Source organism: Echiichthys vipera (genome assembly GCF_963691815.1).
Source record: "Echiichthys vipera genome assembly, chromosome: 4".
Taxonomy (NCBI): Eukaryota; Metazoa; Chordata; class Actinopteri; order Perciformes; family Trachinidae; genus Echiichthys; species Echiichthys vipera.
In genome coordinates, this window is record NC_139829.1 from 3,219,769 (window position 1) to 3,247,763 (window position 27,995).

Genomic DNA, 27,995 nt, shown 5'->3' on the forward strand with positions numbered 1-27,995 from the left:
AGAAGAGTTTATCTGAACATACCTTCCACAGTGAGCAGCCTGAATGCTGTGCTCAGTAGTTACTGTGTTATGTCACAGTGCGTGGAGCAGGTGTGGCCTTCCTCAGGAGCTCTCATGCTGTGACGCCTGACTGACACCTTCTTTCCACAGGATCCAGGACCTGGAGCCAGGACTCCCAGGCTGCTGCCACCACTGAAAAGTCACAGTGGCCTTTGTTTTAACATACAGCACTTGAAGGGTGCAGTTTGGGTCTTTATGTGAAAAGGTGAAATACAGCAGCTCTTTCTTGAAATATTTATTAATTCCTGTTAACAAAAGTAAAAAAAAAAAAAAAAAGATTCCCACATGACAGGATTGCGGGTGACTGTGTGGTGTGTTGGGCAGCAGGCCAATGTTTGTGGTTATTTGGTTTAATGCAAATTAATTTAGCATCACTCGGCGTACATCGCTGGAGGTATGGCAGATTGTTCTGAGGCGGTCATCCCTGTGTTCCCCGGTCACATAAGCCTCTGCTGATTTCATTCAGCATTTTGTCAGGGTTAGATGTTATGGGGAGGGTCAGGGTTAAGGGGTAGTGTTAGGGTCTACATAAGCCTATTTGCTGGGGAATTCGTCATTGAGTGTGAAAAAAAGGACCAGGACACATGGAACCCTTAGAAAAAGGTCACATACAAAGCAGGAAACATAGGTACGCTCCCATTTTGAGCAGGGGGCTTTCTAGAGGGTAGCCTGGAGTGGGTTTTAGACAGGTGTGACACTGTAGCAGGTGAAGGAATTATCATATGAAAACTTACAAAACATGTCACATTACCTTGTCAGCAAGGGAGCAAAGTAAAGCTCTAAAGTTTTCAAAGTTTTGGTGAGGTTAAAACTGGCATGGCCATTTCCAAAGGAGTCCCAAAAACCCCCCAGGAGAGATGAGCTAAGAATGGACAGCTGGGGCACAGATTTAAGCCTCTAATTGCTGTCTGTGGTTCTAAACATGGGTCTGAACATATATGCAACTGAAATCTTTTTTAAACACGTTTATTTCCAATTAAGTACCAAAGACTGTATTGTCATTTTGCGGTACTGCGAGTAGACTGAGAGTAAACAAGAGACCACAACACTTAAACATTGAAGTCATTAAAGTCGAATTCCGGCGCAAAGTCATCCCAAGCATCAATGGGCTCCATCCTTTGGGATTGACTTTGGTAATCCACTTGAATGGACTTTACTATGAGAGGAGCTGGTACAGGGGCCAGTAGGTAAGTCTTTAAAACACTCTTTTAATAAACTCTGGGTTCACTAACTAAGTTGTTGGTGCTTTTTTTCTGTGTAGGGACTCTTCTCATGCTGCTGCAGAGGTTTGCTGTTATTTTGAGCAGTGTTAGTGGTTAAAAAAGACATTTCAATGCCTTCACCGTACTGCCCCGAGCTAATCAGTGTTAGCCACATCCGGCTGTTAGCAACTCTCCCAGATTGTACTGTTAATAGTTGAAAAAAAAAAAAAAAAACCTGTCTCGATTGCTTATTTGATTAATGTAAGTGCCGAAATAGACCCTGGGATGATTTTTGCGCCGGAATTGCCCTTTAAGTTTGAATACTCCACTGCTCATGCTGTAATGCTTGTGTTCACAAACCATAAAGTACCAGAAGCCTAACAATACTTGATATCTTACAGGAATACAAACATGCTTTTATACAAAAATGCAATACAAATGGCAAATAAGATGGTCACCAACTGCAGTGGCTAATATATTTTTTTTATAATTAGGATTCCTTGTTTCCCTGGCACAAGAGGGAAAAAAATAAAAACAAAAAGGTATCCGCCCAAAACGTCGACCGGTTCATCCTTAATTCTTACACTGGCTCTCAGCGTTGTTCGGAATTGGTACTAGTTAAAACTATTGGTGTGCCTTTGGGCCCAATAAGCTGATTTAGACTCCTTTCACTTTTACTTATTTTGGTTAATTCTCTGTCCTCTACCTCATTACTTCTTACTGCCATATTTTCAGTTTTATGTTTGGCATGTTGTAAACTACTTGGGTGAAGTGCTCTGTAAATAAGGGTCATCATTAGATTTGGTATAATAAGGGTTTAGGTTTCAAATTTAGCCCTAACTACTGTGTGGTTCTCCCTAGGAAATGGTGATAATGCTGTTTTCATGTGGTCATTTATTTATTCAAAATGAAGTCATGATTGCAGCAGTAAGTGTGTGCTTTGACTTGACACTAGGTTTTTACCCAGGTTCAAAAGGATGTCATGGGTAATAGGGGTCTTCTAGGGTTTGTTACCGTTGTGAAAAAGACATCCATCAGCCATTTGAGACAGAGTTGGCCCAGCAGCACTTCCTGCTAACTAGAGGCAGGTACAAGAGGCCACTGAAGAAAGGGATTGGAATTTAAACATATCACCATCTAAGTGATGGAAAAATCTATGGAAATAAATGCAGATTGGAAAATGACTACAGTTCATTTTTAATTGTCCAAATAACTTTTGTCGACAGTCCTGCCGGCTTCTAGTTATGGTCCTTCATCCACTGCTCAGTCCACTGAACTATCTGCTCCAGGTTGCGCTCCAAGTCCTCAGGAGAGTTGCTGGGTAGCTGGTGGACAATCTCCTTGCTGTAGGCCTCCATAGCCTCCTCGTAGATGGTCTGGAAGATCTCACACTGAACGTTGTCCTGCAGCTTCTTCCCTGTGTAACCCCTGTCAGGCACACAGAGGACAGAGTCAGACAGGAGGAGGGAGACTGACTGCAACAGCTGTGCTAATGAGACACAGCTGGGGTTCAAAACGGTTCCCACTTATGCTGCATGCTTAATGTCTCACTGACTTTGTCGGTATACAACATTGGTATTGAATGATAGTTGATACTATGGAGGAGATGCGTGGCCAAGACAGGCCACTGTTTGAAATAAGACAAACAATTATAATGGTTTCAAAAACAACAACAATAAAGCGTTAGCTTTAAACCAAGGGAGGACTTCGCCATGGCAACTAACATCACTACCAAGAAGGCCCGTTTTTATCCTAATTCTGTCCAAAAGTCGGCCATTTTCCCCCGCTTGTGATTTTGACAAAGGTGAACCAGAAAATAAAGCTGTATTCAGAACATCTGTTTGTTGGTGGAGCTCCACCTACTGTACCAGAGGAAGAGTTACTCCATCATTTTACCATTCAACCCCCTTTCATGTATATGTGGGGAACTTTAATAATCTCATCATTCCCTTAACTGGGGTAAGGCCATTTTTATTTACTTATGTGCAACCGTGTGTTAGGATGCATGTCATATTTAAGTGTTATATAGCAGTAGATCCGCAGTGGTAATAGAGCCCCAACAGTGACACACCACTATAACCTACATATGCCACTGAAACTGGGTGGACTACCATTGGACACTTTTTGATCTTTGTGCCCACGAAAAGTTTGAACTGTTCAGAGCTCTAAACCAAAATCTGAAATCATGCATGGTTAGCTGGTCTACAGTCAGATACATTCACTTAGGTTTATGAAGTGGAAGTTACCTGCTCTCTAGCCTTGTGTACAGTTGGGAGTTGTCTGTGCGGAGGACAAAGACGATGTGGAACCAGCGTTCGGGGAACAGGTCGCAGCCGTGATAGTCAACGATCACACCACCTTCCACCATCTTCTCATCCAGCTCATCCACCACCTGCAGGATCACAATACGTCACAATATTTACATTTAACATCCAACCAAGCTAATTCAATCTTGTAGTGATCATTTACTTCGCGTTGGTTCAGCGCTACCCCTACAATCTCCTTAGTTATGGTGTGGATTTGTGAAAACAGTTGTATGTCTTCTGTATCTGTGGAGGAGCTTTGCCTAGTCTGAGAAAGTATCCCTGATGGTGTCGCACTGATGTCATTAGGGTTATCTCAGCTTGGCGACACGCATTTATTTATTTAGCAGAAAGCTGAGTTAATAACTACAGGTATGGAGTTTGGAGACTTCAAGTCTCTTAAATTGCATCCATGCTTCCCTCACACCAGGATGCACGGAGAGACACAGCAAGGAAGAGCACACACACACACGCACGCACTTGCAGTACATGAGTTATTTTCACATTTTTAGCAACAGTATTTATTAATAGGCTTATATTTATACCCAAATAGGCTATTTATCATGGTTGATTGGGAGAAACTAAGCATCTATATGTCAAATCAGACATTCACCCCCAGAGCCCATTGTTTCAGAACCACAATGTGCGATGATAAGACTGAGTTTGGCAGTCAAATCAGGCTCCTTGGAGCGAATCCTCGAATAGTCACCCCTACTTGTTTGTTTTTACACCACCCAAAATCAACGGGACTATCCGCAAAAAATAAACCAGGATCCGTTTAATGAGGATCAAACAGCTTAGGTGTGAAAGCGACATTAAACTCACCCTGTCCTCATCCAAAATCGGGCACTGGTACTCTTCATCATAGCCATCGTAAAGTTGTCCTGGGGAGAGAGATCAGGATCATTACAACAGCCTTTGGATGTCTCTGACATTTAACTGCTTTTATTTGCATACCAAGTCTAAAAGGAACTCAGTGAGTGAAGACTAAGACCAGCACAAAGACAACGGCCAATAAGGGTTTTGATTGAAAGAATGAAGGATGCTCCATCCTGTAGGTGTATCTTCCTGTTATTAGCCCTTTTCACACAGAGATTCCGCAGTAATGAAGGTACGCCTCAACGCTGTTTTTGTTTATTCACACTGGACCAAAGAAAGGTGTCGTAATGCCGCCTAAGTGCGTGATTTCACATAGCAGCTGGTATTCCAGAAGCAAAAGATGCACCGGTGTCTTGTGTGTGAGAGCAGTTAGTCAATCCATCTAACCTGACCCACAAACTGCCAGCTTTATAAATTATAGTAGCACAACTGTTAGATGAGAGAAGGAGCGAGACGGGCTGAATGCCGCGGCAAGTGTTTGTGTCAATGGAGTGGGGGTTGAGTGAGGGGAAGAGAAGCTGGACTATTGCGCGCTATGTTTCTGTAAGTTATTAATAACTTATGCTACTCTGAATGCTGCGTTGTCAATTCGTGACCTGCCTGTGGGTTGACTACTGCGCCCTGCTGGCTGACCCTTTCACACAGACGTCAGTTTGGCATGGCTGTGACTGCCTCAGAGGCGCAACAGACCTGCCTCTGTACCTTTCACACAGAAGGCAGGGTGGAATAATTATTTCCAATTTTATTTACAGTGCCAAATCATAACAAAACATCTCTCGAGACACTTTACATATAGAGTATGTCTAGACCACACTATAGTTTATTTATGACTTACAGAGACCAAACAATTCCTCCATGAGCAGCAGCAAGAGTATCAGCAACAAAATCTTCCCTTTAAAGCTTCCCACACAATCTAAAATGACCTTTTTTTTCTCTCCATCAACGGACTCGGCTCAAGAAATATGTGCGTCCACAGGAAACCAGGTAAACCAACTCCAAACGCTGTAGTACACATGCCAGGCCTGGATGTGGCGCTGTAACTGCCACAAAAATAAACCAACAACAGAGAAGAAGAGACGGGGAGACGCTATGTAGAATACAAACACAAATCTGGAGACTTCCCAAATCCTCCTCCATCCTAGAGAGAAATGTGTCCACCGTTTCTGGAGTTAGTGGAAACTTTTGTGCTGTTTTTGACTCTGATGCACCAATCACTCTGCAGTTACTTTCCTCAATGAGCACAGGGTGCTGCTGTGAGCCCCTTTCCCGTCCCAAAGCCCTCACAGGCGGCACTTTCTCACTACATTTAGAGACTTTTCACACCTTAGAACGTGAGAGGGAGAAAATCTGTGGTCGGCCTAATTCATTCCCATGCATGTGGCTCAGAGTCCAGTTCAGTAAACAGTCTCTGGGTCCGTCTCTCTCCTCTCACGCAGCAGCACTGTTGTTGTTATGTGGGGCCGCGGAGTTAAAGGTCGGAGGTGGGGCGATGACGCCATCCTTTAACAAAGTCTGAGGTTTCACCGTCCAGACGACAACACCATGGTGGGCGTTTTCAAATCTTCCCACTCTGGGACCCGGTTACAGAAAAGACCGTTTTCAGGCTCCGATAACGCCGGCTGTGTGTGGATGGTCGGCCATAACAATACTAAAGTTGTGCGGTTACAGGACAACGCGTCTCTCTGTGGACGGGCCCTCAGTCTATCAGCCTTAGGCCTGCATAGAAATTTAACCAATGGGAGCCATCTGTCACGGAAGGCTCCCATTGGCTCGTACCTTCCATCCAATCCCCTGGTTTGGGACTGAAAACAGATGCTGAGACAGCATACCTTTTGTTTTTTTTTTAGTTTTATTGTGGTAGATGTTCCATAAACAGCCTCCATTAGTCTGTGCCAATACTGGCTTCTTACTGAACGTCCACGTTTTTTTGGGGGTGGGGGCTGGTTGAACACTGAGGGGAGGGGTTTGGTTGGGGGGCTTTTTTTTCTTTTGAATCTGTCAAATCTGTCTCTGAGGCCCAACTGATTTCCAGAATGTACACCATAGCTTTACAGGCAGGAACATTAGAATAAAGGCACAACAGCCCACGAGGAACAGGCTAATTAATAGTGTGTTTCTAAAGCGTTTACCTTCCTGGGCCAGGACTCCTATGTTGACATAGGAGAGCCCTGTCTGCTGGGCCAGCTCCTTTCCTAAGGTGGTCTTTCCAACACCAGGGGTTCCTGTGGGACAGAGGATTAACATTCAAGACGCCTTTCAAGAACGTATCCATTCAGTGTTGCCCTCTTTTACAAGGTGAAGTAATACATACGACATCATCTCATGTAGTGAGCTCTGTTCTGCTCTAATTTATTGAATATGTATGATGTTGAGCAGTTGTTTAGTAGGGTCGTAGAACAGCACTAGTGTTACAACGTCATCGATCTGCCTGCCAGCTAATCATTCACTCATCCATGTTTAGAAATGTGGCGCTCTCTTCATTAGCTCACGATGGTCGTGATGCTAATCGAAAAATCCACAAACCTGCGCGCTCACATCCCAAAGCTTACACCTGCTATGTCCTGATGATGAGTGCAACTGACTTGAATGCAACAGCCGTTTCTATCACCTGTTAGCAGGATGTTGGGTCGCTTCTTCATCTTCATAGCTTGCTAGCAGCCAACACGTGTCGTAATGACGTCCACCTGAAAGACACAGCACACCTGTTATCTCTTAATGCCCTCTTTATATCTTCGACTATAAGCGAAATGTCGAGAAACAAACCTGAAAAAGAGGAAGCTCACGAAATGGAAGTCCTGGCTAGAAGTTTGCTCTCACGCTCGTATGTCAGCACACTTCCAACAACACTGCAGTGAGTGGGCTGGCTTCACGTCACTTTTACGGCAATGAGCAGTCGGTTTGCGGCACTTGGAATCCCCGGAGTTTAAACAGGCGAACTTCACTCTGCCTCAGAGCTGCGTTAACTCTGTATTAGTAACAAAACTGTTCCCCCGGGTTGACTCACAAATGACTTCTCGTTACACCCGAACAAGAGTGTGAGGTGACGGATGCGTCGAGTGTGCTTCTGACCCGTCAAATCGAATCGAACAAGGTACGTTATTACAGAAAGAGCAAATTAGCTCAACGTAAACCAACAAGCTCACTTAACTAACGGTAGCTAACCTAACCATCACTCCGCTGTTGACATGTGAATGCAGTTACAGTACCTTATCACCCAGTGACACTGAAATAGACCAGAATGCACTTTTAGCAAGTATTTGCCGCTTAACGGGGTTGTGTTGGAGGCGTGATAAGCTTTTGGCAGCACAATAACAATAAAACAGGTTCAGTTCAGATATCCAGCCACGCTTTCTTCATGCTGTACCCTAGGATAACTATATCCTGTTTCTGCTGCCCCATGTTAGGGCCCTGCTAGAGCTGAAAACATCCCCACCAACAACGGCTCCCCCTGTTCCAGGTTCCCAGCCCAGCCCCCAATGTGAAGCTCCACAGTGAAGGATGGACAAGCTGTCCGTGGGAGAGAGAGCTGCCTCAAGCAGAGTGAGTGCTATATGATGGTATATTTACATACATTTTTTGCGTGTTTAGATTCCCATAAGGAAGATGTTCTCAACAACCATGGGTGCAGAGATGAATGTGACCCCACATCCATCTCTGCACTCCTCCACCTAAACACACATGAACCTGTGGTTTCTTACACAGAGGCTGATGATCAGCGGGCTTTAAAAAAAGGGTTCATATTTTCATATTTATCCATATCAGTGAATCATGCATAAAGTAGTCCCATACACTGGGAGGAAAGGAAGAAGGAGAGAAGAGCTGGGGCTGAGGAGACTTTACATGAAGACCCTTAAAGACCCTTAAAATTATGATTTACTAATATAACAGTTCAGTAAGCAGTGGGACTCTATTGGCTGTTTAAGGACAAATAAACAAGAAAGGTAAGAACAGGAAATTATTCCATGTGCAGTACTTTTTGATGATGAGCCTCTATGAAGTTGTGATTTATGGTGGCATAGTATGAGTTGCATAAGGGCAAAAAAAAAAATCTCGGATCTGCACCCCTGTCAATAACCTATGTGATGAGTATGTCCTGTACATAGTGCAGTTTATAAAAGTAATTAAATGCATTCTCCCAATGATCTTTTACTAAACATGTGTTATCTTTCTTTCTTTATCGTTGCCCCATGTTACCTATTTTCTCAGTCATGGCACACATTTCATCACATATAATGATCTTCAGGAGTATCTTTCTCTGCCTACCTAGGTTACCAGTGGTCAGGTACCAGCTTGTCACTGAGCACACTGAGCACACTGCCTCCTCGGGTATTGTAGGGGTGTCACAATTCTCCAAATCCACGGTTCAATTACCTTTTTGATATAAACATTTTTTTCAGCACTGATTGCTATTCAATAATTAGTCTATGGAGTCTTGTTTTATAAAGATCAATAGATCAACCTTCAGCTGTACTGTAGCATGGCATCGGCAAACTAATACATAACCTCTCAGTTCATTTTCCATTTTCAAGGAATTCCTGAAATCATTTCTAGGCAATAGGCAATACAGAAATAGAATCTTGATTCATATTTGATCTGTGCTGCCTAGTGTCACAGTTTGATCTGGGTTTTGTGAGCCAGGTAAGCTGCACTGGACCGACCTGCAGACAGGACGATGACACTCCTCTGTCAGTCACCGTCTTAAACCCCCACCACGAGATAAACGGTTGTGATTGGCCTGTCGGCTCTCATGACACTGGAAAATTGTCGAATAGAGGGGCAGCCAGACTCACCTACCAGAGCAAATGAAACCTGAGCTCAGCAGATTAATCAAAGGCACGTTCAATATGAAAACACCGTGCACCGTTTTGCTAAGGTTTCCTGTTTGAATGAAATGTTGCCTCAAAACGGTGTGCAACGGGCTTTGAGGTACATTTTCTCTCGTTTGATGGTTCAGAGCTTCTACCTAATTAGCAGCGTCGTGTATGTAAACTTGTAGTATTTAAAAGGCAGTGCGTTTGCATAGACAACAGGGTGATCGACGCACCACCGTTTGTTTAAATAAACGTGTTGTTGGTGCTGAACGTTCGTCTAGTTCACAGGCTAGCTGTACTAACAAATAAAGCCATAAAATAAGATATTGTTAGTTTGATGCACTGACAACTGGTATTCACATTTTCTAATTTTCTGTTAAAAAATATAAGCTTCATATTGTTAAGTGTCATATGACTGTCATATTTGGAATTAACCACACTAAGGCCACATGGCCAAATAAATAATGCATTTAAATTGAAGATGCTGCTTTTGATTTCAATAATTAAAATTGAAAGCTCATTTAGATCAATTTCCAATTTGGGATTCAATTGTGACACCCTTACTGTCTAGTATCATTTTTAATAGGGCTGTAATTTATCTTTGACCTATTGTAGACATCCTCCTTCAATTGTTTCTTATAAATATAACATAATTTTTGTTTGACTGTCTTTCACAAAGCTGAACCGCTGGGTGGACCCGTCCTTCACTGATTTGCCAGGGGAAAGTTTTGCTCTGTCTCGAAGGAGAAAGGGAAGCCAAGTTTTGTACTCCGAGGCGAAGCCTAAGAGGCCCAGAAAGAGGACAGGAGAGGCCAACAGAGCAGACCCTCACACTTCCTACCTGCTCAAAGAGTCAGCCCAGAGGGACCAGGATGAACCCTGGGTGGACAGATACTCGCCCCATTCACAGGTCAGCATCATCACTTTTGACATTTGTTCTTGTGTCCATGAATACATTTGGATACAAACACTGCTGGTCTAAATCCAAACGGCTACCTTCTGGACATGCAGAGTTTGGTTATACACACTGATGTTGGTGAAGCCCTGTGTTATCACGGCGAAGCCATGAGGGCGCTGAGCCTCCGAGGGACATAACTTATAACGTCCTCCCCATGGATATTTACAAATACATACACTGGAGATCAAAATTAGAGAATAAAGTATTAATTCTTGATTTATTCTGAAATAGTTATTTTTTTATTGTTCATAATTTGATAGAATATCAGCCGTGTCTATACCACTGCTGTACTAGCATGTTTTTTAAATAACCAAGGCACTTCAACGAAAACCTTTTTACATGGGGCCACTGCTCAAACTACTCAGCCATCGGCTGCCCCACCAAAAAGACTCTTGACTGAAAAGTTGTGTGTCCTGTCTGTGATGCGACAAAATATCTGTTTCTTAACAAAATGTAAGGTAAAGTGATTCCAGTGGTTTCTGTGTGTGTTTGTGTAGGCTGAGCTGGCTGTGCACAAAAAGAAGATGGAGGAAGTGGAGAACTGGATGAGAGTTCACTCAAACATGTCAAAGGTAAAACAAGTTTCTTGGTTTTAGTAACTGAACCCTGGCTCCTCGTCTGGGTTTTTATTTAGGTATGTGAAAAACACTTTTTCCTGGTATACAAAACAAGCAGCTTTGGCTTGGCCGTTGTCATCCACAGGGTGGCATCTTGCTGCTGACGGGACCATCGGGCTGTGGAAAGACGGCCACAGTTTGGGTTTTGTCTCAGGAGCTGGGCCTCAGGGTTCAGGAGTGGACCAACCCCTCTGGCCTGGAACCATACAGCAGCAGTCAGCATGGTGAGGAGAACCCCTTACTGCCTGTGACAGAAATTCTCCCAAAAACAGAGACTCAAACACGGTGTAATGAATCAAATCTTTACTTAGCTTGACATGCTGGCATGGAGAGTCACTGTGCCCATGAGCTCTGAATGTCTCATCAAAACCCCTCTCCTCATATACAAACAGACACCCAACACAAGCAAGCAACACTGACAAAGTTTGTGACCCACAGTAAAGTCGGTTACAGCCCTCGGGTGTTTGACACCTTCCTATTGTCGTTGTTATCCCCTCCTGATGTTAATCAACCCTTTTACAACCCTTTCTCACAGTTTACCAACAGGTCACCTTTTGCTAAGTCTCTCATACAAACACACTTCAACGGAAGGAGTTTTATCAAAATCCGTTATCAGTTCAAGTCAGCATTGCACCTAAAAATGTATTTACCATATGCCCTACCTGCCTCACACCTATCAGTGTCACTGTGCCAAACTAAATGCTAAAATTAGCATGACTAAAATTACCGGCAGTGTAGAAACAGGAAATTGCTTTTGTTGAGACTGTCAGATAGGAGTTGTAGGTGTTTCTAATATTTTGTCACTGCAATGTTTTTAAATGAGGATAAATATTTTTGGGTGTTGCAATGTGATAGGTGATCTTAGTTACCTACACCACTAATATGAGTAAGTGTACAGGCTTCTCCACCCAGTTTTTCTCACGTCTCTGATTCTCCGTCTTTCGTCAGAATGGAGGATGAACAGCTTCTCCTGCAGCTCCCAGTTAACTCAGTTCCAGGACTTCCTCCTCAGAGCAAACAAGTACAACTGCTTGAAGATGGTTGGTGACGGAGGAGCGGCTGACAGGAAGCTCATACTGGTGGAGGTACGTACCACACCTTCAACTGAGGGACCATCCACACAGAGACAAGTTTCCCTGTAACCGCACAACTTTTGTATCGTTTTGGCCGACCATCCACATGGAGGCAGCATTTTGTGAGCCTGAAAACAGTATCTTCTGACACCGGGACCCAACAAACACGATTGCACAGCCTAACTTTCCTATAGCCCAAAGAAACATGGCCTCAATCACAACAGAAAGAGAAGTCTTCTTCCCCAAGGACACTTTATAAAGTCCAAAGACTGTCCAGTTGTAGTAGATGAGGTTGCTGCTGTAATCGTCTGTCTCACTGGATGTAGACTGTTGGGATAAAGCCTGCCATTGGACGCCTAATTCAGCCACCATTCTCCTCAAGGTCGTAGTCGCAACAACAAAAAAGAATTCCAGCAGTCGGGTTGCCAGATTCATTGCCGAGTGTGTCAGTGATCAGCCTGCTCCATGTCCGTGATGAATCAAACAGGGTAACCACTTATTTGGACTAATAAATTAATTTGACAACAGTATTTAACGTCTTTAACTGGAAGTCTTTCTTTGAGTGATGTGTAATCCATTAGCTAGCTCTCAACTCAAAATGATTCCTTGTTTCTGTAGCAACAGCAGACAACCCCCTGCAACCAGCAACGCCCAACACTATTGGCTGCTACAATGGAAACAGAACGGGACAGAAAGTCATTGTCAAATCGGTAAAAAAAAAAAGTAAAATCGCGCTGACACTCTGCGGACTGAGACACTGACTGGGTATCTGGTTGAGGCGACCCTACAGGCCGATATCACACACGCATCCATGGTCACTTACATAAATATATGCAACACAACCCCCTCACTCACCCCCCATCCAACGCCTTCGTAGCTTTCACCCTCCTGGGCGACAGGCGTGGTCCCCCGATAACGGCTGCCTGTCGACCTCGCTGACCTATTCCACTCACCCAATATGCAAACTCTTTTGAGTTTTCTGTTTTATTTGCTGTATTTTTTTCCAAATCCTGCACTGTGTTTCCCACAGGAGCGCAGAGTGGGGAGTTTTACCCCACCCCCCACCCCTCCCTCACCCTCATGTGATGTACCCCTTTCCTACCCTCTTTTGTAAAAGAATTTCCCCTCCCAGATTAAATATATTTTTTTATGGAAAGCAATACTTTCATTCTGTACCCCTCAAAAAGCCCCGTGGGTTGTTTTTTTCTTCAAATAAATTAATAAAGATTCTTCATATTCAACCTTCAATATATATGGGAACATATTCATTGAGAGTTATTGTTGAGATACGGAACAGGAGTGCACCTACATGCATGCTATTTTCTTACCTGATGTATTAACTTCTGTCTATTGTAATTTCTGATAACTGATACATTGGTCTGAAGCTGCTTTCTGTCGATTTGGATACACTCCAGAGTTAACACTTGGTCGTCACTTGTCCCTCCTCAGGACTTCCCAAACCAGTTCTACAGGCAGCCTGGCAGCCTGCATGATATCCTGAGGTGACTGACTTTTAACTACACTTCCCTTCATGCGTTTACCCAGAAAGCCAGGAGAAGTCACTATGATGACACAGCTTTGAAGCCACTGTGTAATAGTCAAGCCAGAAGCATTGTGACCAGCACTACTGAGGCCGGGAGCCAGGTCCACCCCTCAGGAGGTTTTTTTGATACCTTTTCACTATTATTTCCTATTATCTCATACCTTGGGCCATCGAAAATCAATAATGACCTAAATATATAAAATATATATAATATATATATAATAGTGAAAAAAGGTGACAAAAAACATCCTGGGGGTGGACCTGGCTCCCGGCCTAATGGTTTTGGAATCTTTTCTACATAATTCATCCTCAACATTAGGAATTGGTGTGTCTGATGAAAGCTTTTCTACAGGACATAGTATATAGGCTGGTCATAGTTCTAATTATGTGTCCATGAATGAGTGCTGTCTAATCTGTGCCACCTGTGCATTTCCCTGGTTTATGTGAGCTTATGTCCTGCTGTGTGTCTTCCAGGCGCTTTGTGAAGACCAGTCGATGTCCCCTAGTGTTCATAGTGTCAGACAGTCTGAGTGGAGACAGCAGCTCACGCTTTCTTTTCCCCAGAGAGATCCAGGAGGAGCTGGACATCAGCACCATCAGGTTCCAAGCATCACACACTACTGGCTTTGATGAACATGTTACAGTTCTCCTCTCATTATGTGCCTCAAATGCATATGCAATGAGGAGAGAGACACACATCTTACAGACTCAAGACTCAAAGAATAACATGCAGGGCTGTAAACTCAGTTTTTGGCTCATCTGCCAAGAGGATCGGTAGATGAAATAATCTACTGGCCAAAATAATAAACTGCCTCTTTTTGTAGCATATCCATCTGTTTCAGTACTTTTCATTGAGATAACATTATTATAGAGCAATACATGCTTATAAAAGTGGCCAAAGTATTATTTAGAAATACATTTTAATATTATTGATTGAGTTTCAAAACATTGCAAATGTAAAACTTTAACCCTCATTAATGACTCATCAGAACTACAGATGGGACCGATCCAGTCTGCATCTCTAATCAGAACTCCTCATCCCTGTCTTCAGCAGACTCCCTCTGTGCACCACCATCTACTGGACAGTCAGCTCTCACCCTCCTTTCCACTTATCTCCTCTGTGTGTTCCTCTGGGGTTCAGTCCCAGCAGGAATGTGCCGCCACATAACTGCGCTCGTATCAAAGTCTCTGCGCCAAACTTTTAAAGAGCGGTGACGCGTACGCTATGGGCATGTATGTGACGTTTGGGGGAGGGAGATACGTCCATCCGGTTGACGTTTACCACCGGAGAAGTGAGGGCCAGAGGCTAGCTGTCACTCAAGAGGCCACGCCCCCAATTATTCATAAATAAAATATAAACTAGCCTGGTAGTTTTTGGCACTTCTGTATTGGATCAACCAGGAAGTCGCTGTGGTGGGGGCTTTGAATTAACAGGATATTGAATAAAACTGTTGCTCATCCTGTTGACCTCTGTAAAACCTTTAAAGGGGGAGCACTGGATACCCCTGAACATTTTTTTGTGTGTTCTTTGTTTCCAGTTTTAATCCAGTGGCTCCAACCACAATGATGAAGGTCCTGACTCGAATTTCTTCCCTGGAGGCATCAAAGGTGAAAGGAATCCTTGCAATTTTTTACACATATTGTTGCTTTTTATGCCTTTTAAGTGCATTTTCCCACAATTCTAAGCAGAGCAGTGGAAGGATGTGCGTCCCAGACCAGGCAGTGTTGGAGACGCTGTGTTCAGGAAGCTCAGGAGATATTCGCAGTGCCATCAACAGCCTCCAGTTTACCTCGCTCCCAGGTCAGGGTCAAATACACACACCTGATACCATGACCTTTGCTAAAAATACTGTTTGATTTTAATCAACACACCTTTCCTCAGAACTCAGATTGTTTCCCTGTCTCATCAACTGACATCAAAGAACTTCTATCATCATTGTAACTTTCCAGACACATCATTGGAAAAGGGGCTGTGTGGGATGAAGAAGGACAGACACGTGACCTCACTGAACAAAGATGTTTCCCAAACCAACCAGAGGAGGAAGAAATCCAAACTGACAATGAATAAGGAAGAGGAGCTGGCTATTGGAGGGAAAGATGCTTCTCTGTTCCTGTTCAGAGCACTTGGAAAGATCCTGCACTGCAAACGTGAGTCATATCTTCATATCTTTGATTTTCTATACAAGCCATTCCTTTGTTTGGTTCCTTGTAGAATTTCTGCAAACGAAAAGACCCAAATCAGCAGTGAATGTACAATGTATCTACTAATAAGAATTGTGTGTGTATCACAGCCTAATCAGTCTCCTAACTCTGTGCCATAGAGCTCCATTGTTGTTAAACACTCCCTCACACACCATTCTGCTGCCACAAAAACACACTATAGCCCCAAATGTGGATTAATCTGCTGCTTAAAGTGAAATTCCGGGGTAAAATCATTCCAGGATCTTTTTCAGCAAAAACACTCATGAAATAAGCAAACGAGACTGTTACTTTCGTGTATAAGAATAGAAATACTTTATTGATCCCAAGCTGGGAAATTGGAGAACGGAGAAATCCTGGAGAGTGGCTAACAACCGAATGCGGCTTACACTGATAATAAACTCTGGGTTCACTAACTGTGTTGATGCTGCTTTGTTTTCTGTGTAGGGACTCTTCTCATGCTGCTACAGAGGTTTGCTGTTATTTTGAGCAGTATTAGTGGTTAAAGAACACGTTTTAATGTGTTCACCATACTGCCCCGAGCTAATCAGTGTTAGCCACTGTTAGCGACTCCCCGGAAAATCTCCGTTAATAGTTACACAAAAAAACTTGTCTCGATGGCTTATATGATGAGTGTATTGGCTGAAAAAGACCTAGAGATGATTTTACGCCGGAATTTCACTCTAAAATTGTCCCCAACCATTGCCTCCTGTTTCTGGTACGTCTGACAAAAACCACTACAGCTGTTCTTTTTTAAAAATTAAAAGTATATGAGCTGTTTTAAAGGATTATGTCTTCAGTAGGAACTAATTGGCTTAAAGCTGAGAGCCACAGACAGGGTAGGGTTGTCAGAAAGTACAGAGAGTTAAGGCCCTTTTCACCGCACAAACTTCCGAAGGCACAAGGAACCTTTTGGGAACTCGATGTAGAGACAAGGCCAGGTCTAAATTCAATTCTGAGGACATTTACCCACAAAAAGTACCCGATCAGAGGGTAGTACTTTGTGAAACAACAGAAACCTTCTGGGTGGGGTGTGCATTGACCGTAGCTGATTGGTCCAAAAGCATAGCTGGTTCAACTCTGTACCGCTTCATTCATAAAAAAGAGAAGAACTCTAGTATTGATGTATGACCATGACCACCAGGACAAGGGGAGAACAGTTCTCTGATATTACTGTTTTATGACAAAGTAATTTTGCTCCTTAAAAAAAAGACAGGGCGAGAGATTAGATTGCTCAAGCCAGAGTCTACACTGAACCGCAGGCTGGAGAAGTGTCTCAGGGAGGAGGAGAGAGAGAAAGAGTGTGGAACAGAGCTGTGAAGGAGAGAAGTAACAATATTTTCTGATAAACTCAACAGATCAGATTTACTGCATTTTATTCTTTACATCCAACATGCAGCAGTAAATTTCATCAAAGTGAGACAAATCTTTTTGTGTTTTTAGATGGAACAGGTGGCACACACACTGAACTGCAGGCTGAGTGTGTTTACTGCTGCTTTTTCTGTGGAGCAATTTGCTAAATCTACACAAGTTGAAACACAGACAACTGGCTGAAGTACCTGAATAGTACCTTGAAAGTCAAATTAATTTTAGTTAATTGTATTTTCTGACCGAAGTCATTTAATGACCCATCCTGTTGAACAGCTCTTTGGTCTTTTATTTTTTATTTTTAGATATGTTGACAATAAGACATAAATAACACCAGTCAGAGGCAAATAGTTGACAGCCTTGCATGTTTGTCATTGTCAGGAGGGAAACAAGAAGGTGCTGAAGCAGCTGAACGTGCCCCTGGACCTGGTCTACCACCTCACCTTTCCCATCATCACAGAGAAGCATTACTTGTAGACCCTGAGGTGCAGACATGCTTTTTTTTCTAGCTTTAACAGGAATGTCATTTTTGTGTTTAAGAGCACTGAGAACTCGACTGTCTGTGTCTTTGTTCAGTCGGTTATTGAGCGCTCCCACATGTCCGGAGATTTCTTCAACCTGTACCTCCACCAGAACTACCTGGACTTCTTCTCTGAGGTGGAGGATGTGGAGCGAGCCAGCGAGTATCTGTCCGATGCGGACCTCCTCACTTCTGATTGGACGGTCAGTCTCTCCCCAGACATCAGTAGAATCTGAACCGATGTTCTTGTTGTTTGCATAAGAGCCTGATCGCTATGAGATTTTTAAGACTAATACCAATGCCGGTTTTAGAGGGAAAAAAAATTCAGATTACAGATAAGACGATGTAGTGAATTTTTGAGCTGGAATTAAAACAAACCTTTTCTCAGGGGTTCACATGCGTCCAGGAAAACCTGGACATTTAGAGACTAGTTTTCCAGCCATGAAAACAACTGAAGATTAATTGAAAATGATCAAATGGAAGTTATCTATGTTGTCCTAGACAAATGTAATTGTAATTGTAATTCATTATTAAATAATTGTAATTGTAATTGTTTCGCCGCTCACTCAGATTGCCTACATAAACCTAGGTGTGTATCTACTGTAGTTGGAAACTCAACTGTTGGTAGGATAAGCTGCACAGTCTCGGACACCTCGAGGCAGGTTTATCAAATGCGAAGCAGAGCGCTCCCTTTTCATTTTGGCTCTCATGTCAGCTAATCTGCGGAGAGGAACAGATTTGCAGCCACCTTTTCTGGGTCAAGTATTTTCCCCAGAGCTGTGGGCAGGTTGAATGTGTTACTACTAGGCCTACAGGTAAATCATACGACTGACTCTGATATGACACTGCAGAAGTACTCACAAGGCTGCTTTCAAATAACTTTATAAAGAATATTTACATTATTATACATTATACATACTATTACATTGTCAACCTGTTCTAGAAAGGAAAACTGAGAAATAAACAATAATAATAATAATAATAATAATAATTAGCTAAATAAACAACATTCAGTATCAGTCAATTACTGATAATTTGAAAAAAATACATCAAAATGAAATAAATTTCGATATGATAGTTTGTAAATCACACCAAGCATCGTTTTCCACATTATATGTTCTGTTAAAAGTTTTCCATATCGGAAAAGGGGCCGATACCAATGAATAGGGATATGTCTGTGATGTTAATATCATCTGACCGATGTCTCAGTCCGACTCTAGTTTGCATATTAAATTTAAGGAGTTGCTTTCACATTAATATAGCATACCGCAAGTTCCATTCCCCTACCTACAGCAATATTTTGGAACTGCACAAACCTGAAATCTGAAAATAGCACTACGTTAAAAAAGATGGTGGTGAGATGACTAAACAACACTCAGGAAGCCCATTTTAAGTGAATACAGGGTTTTAGAGCTTATCAGACGTAGAATATTATGAGACAACACTGTGATCCATCCCTGGTGGAGTGTCTGAACAATAATATGTGTCCTCTGTGCTGTGCTGTTTTCAGAGTCGCAGCACGATGGGGCATTATGGGTCTTCAGTGGCCACCAGGGGGCTCCTTCACTCCAACTCTCACCAAGTTTCTGTTGGATTCAGACCACTTCACAAACCCAACTGGCTTCTGGTCAACAAGAAGGTGAGACACGTTGGGGCTGTCGCTCTGGTTCTTAGCTGTGGTTTAGGGCTGATTTTAAACCTGTATTGTCTGGAACAAAGACATGGAGCCGTATTCATAAAGCTTCTGAGAGTGCTCCTCACAGCTCCTAATTTAGCCTAAACCTTTCTAGCAAGGACTCCTAGCTTAGGAGTGATTCAGGAGCAGTCTCAGAGCAACTCTGAGGAAGGGAGGACAGAAACGTTTATCTTCTTGTGGCTAAACCCGATGCTAGGTGTGACGCATTATTATAAAAAAGCATAACATGAGCGTGAAATCAACATGCCTGACCATAGAATTAAGTTTATTAAGCTTATCTGCTTTCACATGACTGTGATTATCAACCCAGGTAGTCAACCAAGGCTTTTCCAATCTAGACATGAGCATGTTCACATGAAAAGAGCGGGCTTTGCAGCTTATGACCAATCACAAGCATGGACGAGTCCACTGAAAGCTAAAGCTACAGGCTAAAAGCAAGACACCTGACAAAATAAATCACCTACTGTGTGAATGCCTGAATGAATATTACAATACCACTGTGTAATGGAAAGTAGTAGAAAGCACTGCTGCATGTTGGACAGTGTATCCTTTGCACTAAAGGAGAGAAAAGAAGAAGAAAATGAAATGATATTTATGTCATTCACTACCATACATGGCACTGTGAGTGTTTGTGTTTTGTTTCCTTTCTAATATCACTGCCCATATAGGACACACAAGATCTGACTCTAATTTAATTTGGGTATTCCATTAAATCAATGTGTTACTGAGCTGTATACTGTAACAGGGTCTATATGGAGGTGAATTTGGTGCATAATGAATTTGTAGTTGTAGAAAAGAGTCACACACCGTTATCAGTAACGTGCAGTATAAAATGCTTCAGGAGTTGCAAACTTGTCGATTTTTCCCCTCTTCCACAAACACAAAACTAAAGTTACACCTTCTCAAATACTTAATTACAGGCACAGGCTTTTCTATGAATCACACATTCTGAAAGTGATACGCTGACATTTTGCTATTGTTATCATTGGGCTGTGATTATGGATTGCTGTGACAGTGGCTGGCTTGGTGCTGGCCAAGCAGCTAGCTAGTATGCTGATTCCACCACGTACCGTGCATATATAAACATAATGTTCTATGATTCCACCATAATTTCATGCTACATTGGTTAGTTTCTGTTTCAAAGTGAAGTTTAAAGTCCATTTTGATGAGGTCTCTCTCACTCATCCCATGGTCTTTTTCAACACAACTTTTTAGAGACAATTTTTTTCATGCATTAACTATTAACGGAGAAATCCAGGAGAGTCGCTAACAGTCGGACGTGGCTAACACTGATTATCTCAGGGCAGTACGATGAAGTCATTCAAACGTCTTTTTTAACCACTAACACTGCTCAAAATAACAGCAAACCTCTGCAGCAGCATGAGAAGAGTCCCTACACAGAAAACAAAGCACCAACAATGTAGTTAGTGAACCCAGAGTTTATTAAAGAGTGTTTTAAAGACTTACCTACTGGCCCCTGTAACAGCCCCTCTCATAGTAAAGTCCATTCAAGTGGATTACCAAAGTCAATCCAAAAGAAAGGAGCCCATTCATGATTTTTTTAAGAATCTGTCGCCTCTTCCATTTTATTCTGGGGACATGGAAAAAAAGTGTCCAGTATGGTGCAGTTGATGAGGGATGGGGAATCCTCCAGAGCAGTCACACAGTGTGTTGCAGTATTCAATGATTCCAGGCCACGGTGATAAATGTCAGCATAAACATTCTTCTCCAGTGCCCATGGGCTCACAGTACCCACAGGCACACCAAAAAAATGCTGCACACCGAGACTGCTACTACTACCTCTACCTGTAGCCCCTTCAACAGACGCCCCAACCTCCTTGCGTTACATTTCGGTGCTGCGGGGAAAGTTGCTGGCTGGGACTTTTCCAAACCCCTTTACATCTATTATTAACTTATATTTCACCAAACCCTTTGAAAAAACTCTGGGTTCACTAACTACATTGTTGGTGCTTTGTTTTCTGTGTAGGGACTCTTCTCATGCTGCTGCAGAGGTTTGCTTTTATTTTGAGCAGTATTAGTGGTTAATAAAGACGTTTGAATGCCTTCACCGTACTGCCCTGAGCTAATCAGTGTTAGCCACGTCCGGCTGTTAGCGACTCTACCAGATTTCTCCGTTAATAGTTGTTACACCCAGAAAAACTGTCTTGATGGCTCATTTGATGTATGTAGTGTTGAAAGAGTTAAAAAAAGACCATGGGATGATTTTACGACAGAATTTCACTTTAATATGCATTTCAGTTAAACAGTTCCTTTTGAGCTGCTGTAGCTTAATCGGCCCATCAGGCGAAGCAGGGAAATGTGGTCTGATTGTCCAGTGAGAGAGAGCTTTGTCGCTGCCAGGAATGTTTGTGTAAACATGGTCCATGGTATTGTTTACCCTGGTAGGGGTGTGGACAGATCTGAGGTCTGTGTGATGAAACCACATTTCCTTTCCAGTTTGTTTCCTCTTGCAGTTTACGTGAATGATATCAGCTGACAGGAAGTGAACAAGGGCCAAAGCCGTTGCCTCACAAAACAATGCCATTGAAAAGGTCTATAAAAAGGTTTTGTCATGTGACTGCTGATGACCTCACATAGTTCTTGTAGGGCTTTTTTTTAAAACAGACACAAAATAAATTATCTTAACCTTAAAATGGACATATGCTAATTTTCTGGTTCATACCAGATATACGTATTTTGTGTTTCTACTAGAACACGTTTTAATGTTCAAAAAACTCTTAATTTTTCTCATACTGCTCTCACGCTCCCTAAAAAAACCCAGTCAGCTCTAATTGGTCAGTGTGCCCCAGTCTGTTTCTGTACTGTTCGCTGCAGCCAGGGGAATGACTGGAACAGAGTATTGCATCACTTTCTACTATGAAAAATCACCAATAAAGGCTTCTAAACAACTACTCAACCGGACATGTTCCCGTAGGAATGTGATCAGAAATTTGGGAGACATCAGCAGCAAAGATTACAACCTTCCCTGGTGTTAGCGTGTAGCAGCATATGTGATGTTAATATTGCAGTAGCGTGCCTGGAGCAGATATATAGATATAGAAATCCGGCAAAAATCGATGTCACCTCGAGCCAAGAGTTAGGCCTGATGTGAGCCTGATATCTGAAGCTTTTGCTCACAGGGAGTTCTTTTACATGCATACATTAACCTCAATATTTGAAGCTTTGGAGACATTTAATCTGAAAATACAACATTGTAAACACACAATAAATGATCAAAAAGAAGACGGATCAAGCAAAAGCAAGGACAGTAAGTCCAGCAAAACAACCGGACAGTGTTTTTGTTCTTCCGCTAATGTGTTTAATGTAGAAGTAGAATTTAAATGCAGCGCAGTAGATACGACTAATGAGACTGATGTTGTTCCTGTCAGCACCGAGAGAACTGCCTGGCTGCCCAGTCCCTGTTCAGGAGCTTCTGTCTGACACCAGTCAGCCTGCAGACTGAACTGCTGCCCTACCTGGCCAAACTCACCAACCCTATGAGGAACCAAGGTAATGCACGCACGCACGCACGCACGCACGCACGCACACACACACACACACACAAGAGTCAGCCACTGGACATCTAACGCTGGGTTCCATTGGACATCTAACGCTGGGTTCCACTGGACATCTAACGCTGGGTTCCACTGGACATCTAACGCTGGGTTCCACTGGACATCTAACGCTGGGTTTTCAGGTTTTCACAGGCAGCTTTTTTCAACTGCAACTCTGCTATTTCACTGACTTGCAGCAAATACCGAGCTGAATTGTATCACCGCAACATGGGGCCGACAGTTTACACTTTTTGCCAACAATTTGGCAAATTTGTGGGCTTTGGTGGTGCTGATACAAATCTGTCAGTTTCCGTCTGGCCTGTAACTCCAATCACACATTTATCCGCTTCAAAGTTGTGTTTAGTTAGTTGCCCAGTCTTTCACTCTTTGCGTATCATGGATCGTAGAAAGATATGTGTTGCTAGCAGCTAGATAGTTGTTATTTCAAAATTGCTTCTACAATGCTACTACTAAATAGAATATATATAAAAAGTCACCAAGAATACCAACTGCCTGGGAACCCTCTGCCAAGCTAGCTGTCTTTGCTGTAATTTTTAAGATATATTAGAGAATATATTTGAAACCCAGTCTAAACAATATGTCCAAGTGTTGTAAGGCCTATGGGCCTCAGCTAACTTTAAGTGCTTAAAAATAATTGTTGTATTGCATTTTGAGGGGCTTTTTATTTTGCTTCTTTCATATTGGTTCTGTCATTTTGTCCTGGAAATTCAGACCTACATCTATCCAGACGTAGGGTCTGGTAACGAGCAATAGACCTTCCCAACTCAAGGGGCAGCACCAACGTGTGCATTTCAAAATACCACTGCATGCAATTGGATTGCACTGCGACCCGCTATGACCAATCAGAGCAATGAACAAGGTGGCGTATCTAGCCGACTTCGACGGCGCATCACGGTCGTCATCGGTTAGGCCCACCAATAACGGTACGATTTGATTGGTGAGTTGGGATTCTGACACAGTTAATAAGCTCCTACGATGCGTGCCCAGAGGCAGCTGCAGAACTAATTTAAATTTGGTAGCAGTGCGTCTGTATTTCCAGGATTCTGTGGTGTAAATCACTGCTGAAGAATGTCGTTTGACTGTTAACAAAGGTAGTTAATGTGTTATTATGATCCTTTTTTCTGCGTGACTCAACAGAGTTTTGTAAACTCATTTGAATAAATGTGTCTGTTAACAAAGCTGGAGGGTTCATTAACAGAAGGGTTTTATACTCCACTGTGTCTTCCAGCTCAGATAGCTTTTATCCAGGATGTGGGTCAGATGTCACTGCGGCGGTTCCCCGGCAGGTACAGTACATATTTTCTCCTGCCATAATGCAGTTGGATTCAATCAACTTCACACTCAACACTTGGGTCTTCGGTCATACACCTGCCAAGCGTGAAGACGAACAGATGAAGGGTTCGTGAGACACTTGAAGGACAGTCACACATACATACTGGACACACAGAAATTCATTACTTTATGCTGCTACAGCACCACCTATGGGCCAAATGGCACCAAATCTGTCATAACCACTCAGACGTAGACATCATATCTAAACATGTCCACCAAATGTAATTGCAATAGCACAAAGTGTTCAGGAGATAGGACACTGTTAATATTTCCCCTGCCCACAGCATTTGAGCAAATGTTGAGGGCCAGCTGTAGCAAAACTGTATGGAACATACAGAACATGACAAAGATACTTTTATCGGGCTTAGTCCAGAGATGTTCTGTGATTTGATAATGGTTGCTCAAAATATGTAGACAAAGTAATGAAAAAACGGATTTGAAAAACTTAATTCAAAATGGCAGGAAAATGAACTAGACAGAGTTCAGGGGAAAACATGTCTGAGCAAAAAGTTACAGGCCAAAATGTAAAGTTTGTTCTTACAGCGCCACCATCTGGATACATTACACCAAAAACATAAAAGCATGCCATTGGGTCCCCAGCAATACACCCTCCATGTTTGAAGTAGATCGGATGAACCGTTCTTTAGATATGCAAATTACAAGCACATACAAAGACTCTTCACTTAGAGATAATACCTGAAAAGAGTATCATCTAACTAAGTGCTGTATCTCGATCAATGAAATAAAAGCAACATGAATAAATGTTTAGTGGGGTAAGAACATTAATAATACAGCAATTTACACAGTATTTCACAAGCTCTCAGTCCAAAAAGTCTTAAAGAATGAGACACTGTGCAGAGACAGATCCTTGTCCTGTTCAGCACTGAACTGGAGACCAACTCCAGCTGCAGTGTTGAACTGATTCCCGACTGAAAGTCTTCTCATAATCCTGTCCTCTCGTGCACTTGTTTTACGTGGACGACCGGGCTTTTTGAGGGACTTAAATTAATCTGTGTCCTTGTAAAGTTTCAATCTTCTTGAAATCATAGACTGAACGCCCAACCTCTCTCTGATGGCTGAGAGGGTCATCCCTTTGGCCTTCATCTGGACAACCTGCTGTCTCAGGGTTTCAGTCTCCTTAGAGCAGCTCCCCATCTTTCAAAGTAACCAGGAGAGCTGCAGATAAATAGGGTGAATCCAACAATGAAGTCAACTGTCACCAGGTGCAGATTAATACCAGTAACTGGGAGGGATCTGAAAGTGTTCTCTAATTTTGATCACTGTTTTTTTTTTGACAAAATAAAGGTTTTTTGTTGAAGTGCCTTGGTTATTTAAAAAAAAATACTAGTACAGCATTGGTATAGACACAGCTGATATTCTATCAAAATTACTCAAAATAACAGTATTTCAGAATAAAACAGGTATTAATAACTCTGTTCTCTAATTTTGATCTCCAGTGTGTAGTTTCAAGGTGTCAGAATTTTTTTTCTTCCCTGGAGGGCCAATCATGTACTTGTTTTTCCAAATCTATTTTTATAAGCCAACGCATCTTCCTGCAGGAATAATGATGTACAGCAATACAGCTGACCCAACACCAACTGCTTATTCTCAACCAAAGCAGTCACAGTTCCCCTTTAAGAATTTATGTTTCCTTACCAAAACGTAATTAAATCCACATTCTCATTCTGTCAATGATCAGTCTCACTGTGGAGAACAGGGGCTCCTGTGGCATAGAGGTGGCAGGGATCAGCAGCTGCTGCTTGATAGGGAATAATTCATTTTCCCTGGACAGTTTGTGTAGTTAATGAATCAATCTATCTTTATTATAGTGGAGAGCTAAAATAGCAGGACTTCTGTTAGATCACTTCTGCCCTGAAACGCTCTGAGGAACCTGCTATGGCCATGATTTTTCTTGGCGTCTTCTCTCTCACTCTCTGCAGGCTCCAGACCAGCTGCTGTGAACCTTTAATGTCATTTTTATGCATTACAGACCGTGAGATGTGAGCACATCTCTTGCTGTCTCGGTCGACTGTTTTGGTATAAGAATCTGAACTTAGGTGTCTGAGCTTTAGAATTGGGGGACTTCACGCACTACTTAGTGTACTACTTTTCTGTTCTCCTAGATCAAGTATAGATAAACTCCTCCGTCCTGTACGCAATGCCTTTAATTGTTACTATGGATACCTGTGGTTTAACATACAGTTAAGCATTGGTTTAGAATAATGTTGAGGTGTGCTGTTTATCTATTATTTATTTTTCTGTTCAAACAGATATTTGACTCTTACATGTGTACTCTTTGTTTCTGTCTTTGGCCTGTGTTGGGTGCGTGCAGATTAAAACTGGAGGCTCTGACAGACAAAGAGCCAGCCCAGCTGGAGAATGACAGTGAAGAGAAAGAGGAAGGTCAGGGTGGGGGTGAGGAGGGTCTGCCAGAAAGTCAGCCCCAACCTATTACAAGCCAAGACCTTCTGGAGGAGGAGGACCTGATCATAGAGGACTATATCAGTGACTAACACACATAATTCATACACTGTCATACTGTGATGCGGTTTCACTCTTTCATTGTCAACTTTTTGTTTTCGCTTTGTATTTTTGTAATTGCGTTCTGGTTTAGTATGGAGGGAGATGAAAATAAGTTCTGTGATTCATTGTTGACATGTGAAAAAAAAATATTTTTACAGTTAAAAATGGGACTTTTTTTTACAGTTGTAAGACTGACCCCAGTACTTAAAGTTGTACTCCATAAGATTTGGGATTGTTTGTTTCTAGCGGCCTCTTTGGCTGTAAGATGTAACTGCAGGTGAGCACGACGTTCATGGTCACTATTTATTTAATTTAATTTTTTTTCTCTTTTGTAAACTTTGTCAACACATTCCCATGTCTGCTTCCAGTCCGTCCCCATATGTTCCCCTCTTAAATCCATACACACACACACACACACACACACACACACACACACACACACACACACACACACACACACACACACACACACACACACACACACACACACACACACACACACACACACACACACAAACACACACACACGTTCCTATTATACTTCTGTCCTTACTACAAGCCTGACTCAGAAGTTGAGGTTTCCGATTTCAGATTACAAGTGAACGCAGCATAACTGATGTGGGCAAACCAGCTTATTTCCATCTAGAGAGGGAATGTCTCCACAGATACACAGATGTGAATACTCAGCAAAGAGGCAACAAGTGCTTTCATTAGTGGGTCACATGATCAGTCCCCATTGTTTTAACTCACTCTGTGATCGAGAGGAACTTAAAAGACAATTACATAGATGAATATCCTACGGAGTGCAACTTTAAATAATTTCTATGTAACCGTGGTGATGACGGCTCTGGTATTACCAGTATCTTTGCCTCACTGAGGTGTCATCTGTACAAAATACGGTCATTTTTTCAAACAAGCTTGTTGTCTTGTAGAACCTGAACTGAATGTGACCCTACAGCTTGAAACAGGCTCATAATGTAATATGAAAGCACGGTGATTAATTGTAATAATCTCCTTTAACAGTTCAGTTGAAATATTGTCAGTATTTATTTGTTTCTGTTCAGCTCTTGTTTTTTGTACACATCATTTTGTTTTCCTGAGTGACTGTTGAGCCTGGATGAGCCTGTAATTGAGATCTGTGGGGGAAAGCCCAGCCTGTAACTGACATCTTTGAAGTCAATGCTTATTGGCAGATGCATGCTTTAATCTTAATAAGCATTTGAATAAAAGTAATGTGTGTAACGCTGATCACTGGGCTCTTTACTTGAACATAATGTGGTTGTTACACTCTCCTCTCACACACCCCTTCATTCAATATTTACTCAGCAGTTTCACA

At 42.4% G+C, this 27,995-nt stretch overlaps 2 protein-coding genes across 3 annotated transcripts; one reads left to right on the forward strand and one right to left on the reverse strand.

Moving 5' to 3' along the window:
* Positions 1-2,447: 2,447 nt before the first annotated feature.
* Positions 2,448-7,305, reverse strand: ak6 (adenylate kinase 6). The gene is made up of 6 exons (XM_083912997.1): positions 7,208-7,305; positions 7,053-7,128; positions 6,574-6,666; positions 4,391-4,449; positions 3,509-3,654; positions 2,448-2,690 (listed from the first exon to the last, which is right to left on the reverse strand). The coding sequence occupies exons 2-6, from the start codon at positions 7,087-7,089 to the stop codon at positions 2,501-2,503; spliced, it is 525 nt and encodes a 174-aa protein (XP_083769123.1). The 5' UTR covers positions 7,090-7,128; positions 7,208-7,305; the 3' UTR covers positions 2,448-2,500.
* A 66-nt stretch (positions 7,306-7,371) lies between these two features.
* On the forward strand, positions 7,372-27,846 carry rad17 (RAD17 checkpoint clamp loader component). 2 transcript variants are annotated; one of them, XM_083913100.1, is made up of 17 exons: positions 7,372-7,535; positions 7,849-7,984; positions 9,935-10,165; positions 10,711-10,785; positions 10,916-11,054; positions 11,779-11,915; positions 13,353-13,405; positions 13,921-14,046; positions 14,985-15,054; positions 15,136-15,247; positions 15,397-15,594; positions 17,395-17,498; positions 17,590-17,736; positions 19,044-19,172; positions 22,619-22,739; positions 24,033-24,090; positions 26,469-27,846. In XM_083913100.1, the coding sequence occupies exons 2-17, from the start codon at positions 7,943-7,945 to the stop codon at positions 26,647-26,649; spliced, it is 1,923 nt and encodes a 640-aa protein (XP_083769226.1). In that variant the 5' UTR covers positions 7,372-7,535; positions 7,849-7,942; the 3' UTR covers positions 26,650-27,846. The 2 variants fall into 2 exon arrangements, with proteins under 2 accessions (XP_083769226.1, XP_083769227.1); XM_083913101.1 differs by having other exon boundaries at positions 7,902-7,984.
* Positions 27,847-27,995: the final 149 nt, after the last annotated feature.

Excerpts from the sequence above, each read along its gene's own strand:
- ak6 (XM_083912997.1), bottom strand. The coding sequence starts at position 7,089 with ATGAAGATGAAGAAGCGACCCAACATCCTGCTAACAG. Across the intron at positions 6,667-7,052 it reads ACCCAACATCCTGCTAACAG|GAACCCCTGGTGTTGGAAAG; the intron begins GTGATAGAAACG and ends TCTGTCCCACAG. Across the intron at positions 3,655-4,390 it reads CGATTTTGGATGAGGACAGG|GTGGTGGATGAGCTGGATGA; the intron begins GTGAGTTTAATG and ends GTGATCCTGCAG.
- rad17 (XM_083913100.1), top strand. The coding sequence starts at position 7,943 with ATGGACAAGCTGTCCGTGGGAGAGAGAGCTGCCTCAAGCAGA. Across the intron at positions 17,499-17,589 it reads CATTACTTGTAGACCCTGAG|TCGGTTATTGAGCGCTCCCA; the intron begins GTGCAGACATGC and ends GTCTTTGTTCAG. Across the intron at positions 24,091-26,468 it reads CTGCGGCGGTTCCCCGGCAG|ATTAAAACTGGAGGCTCTGA; the intron begins GTACAGTACATA and ends GGGTGCGTGCAG.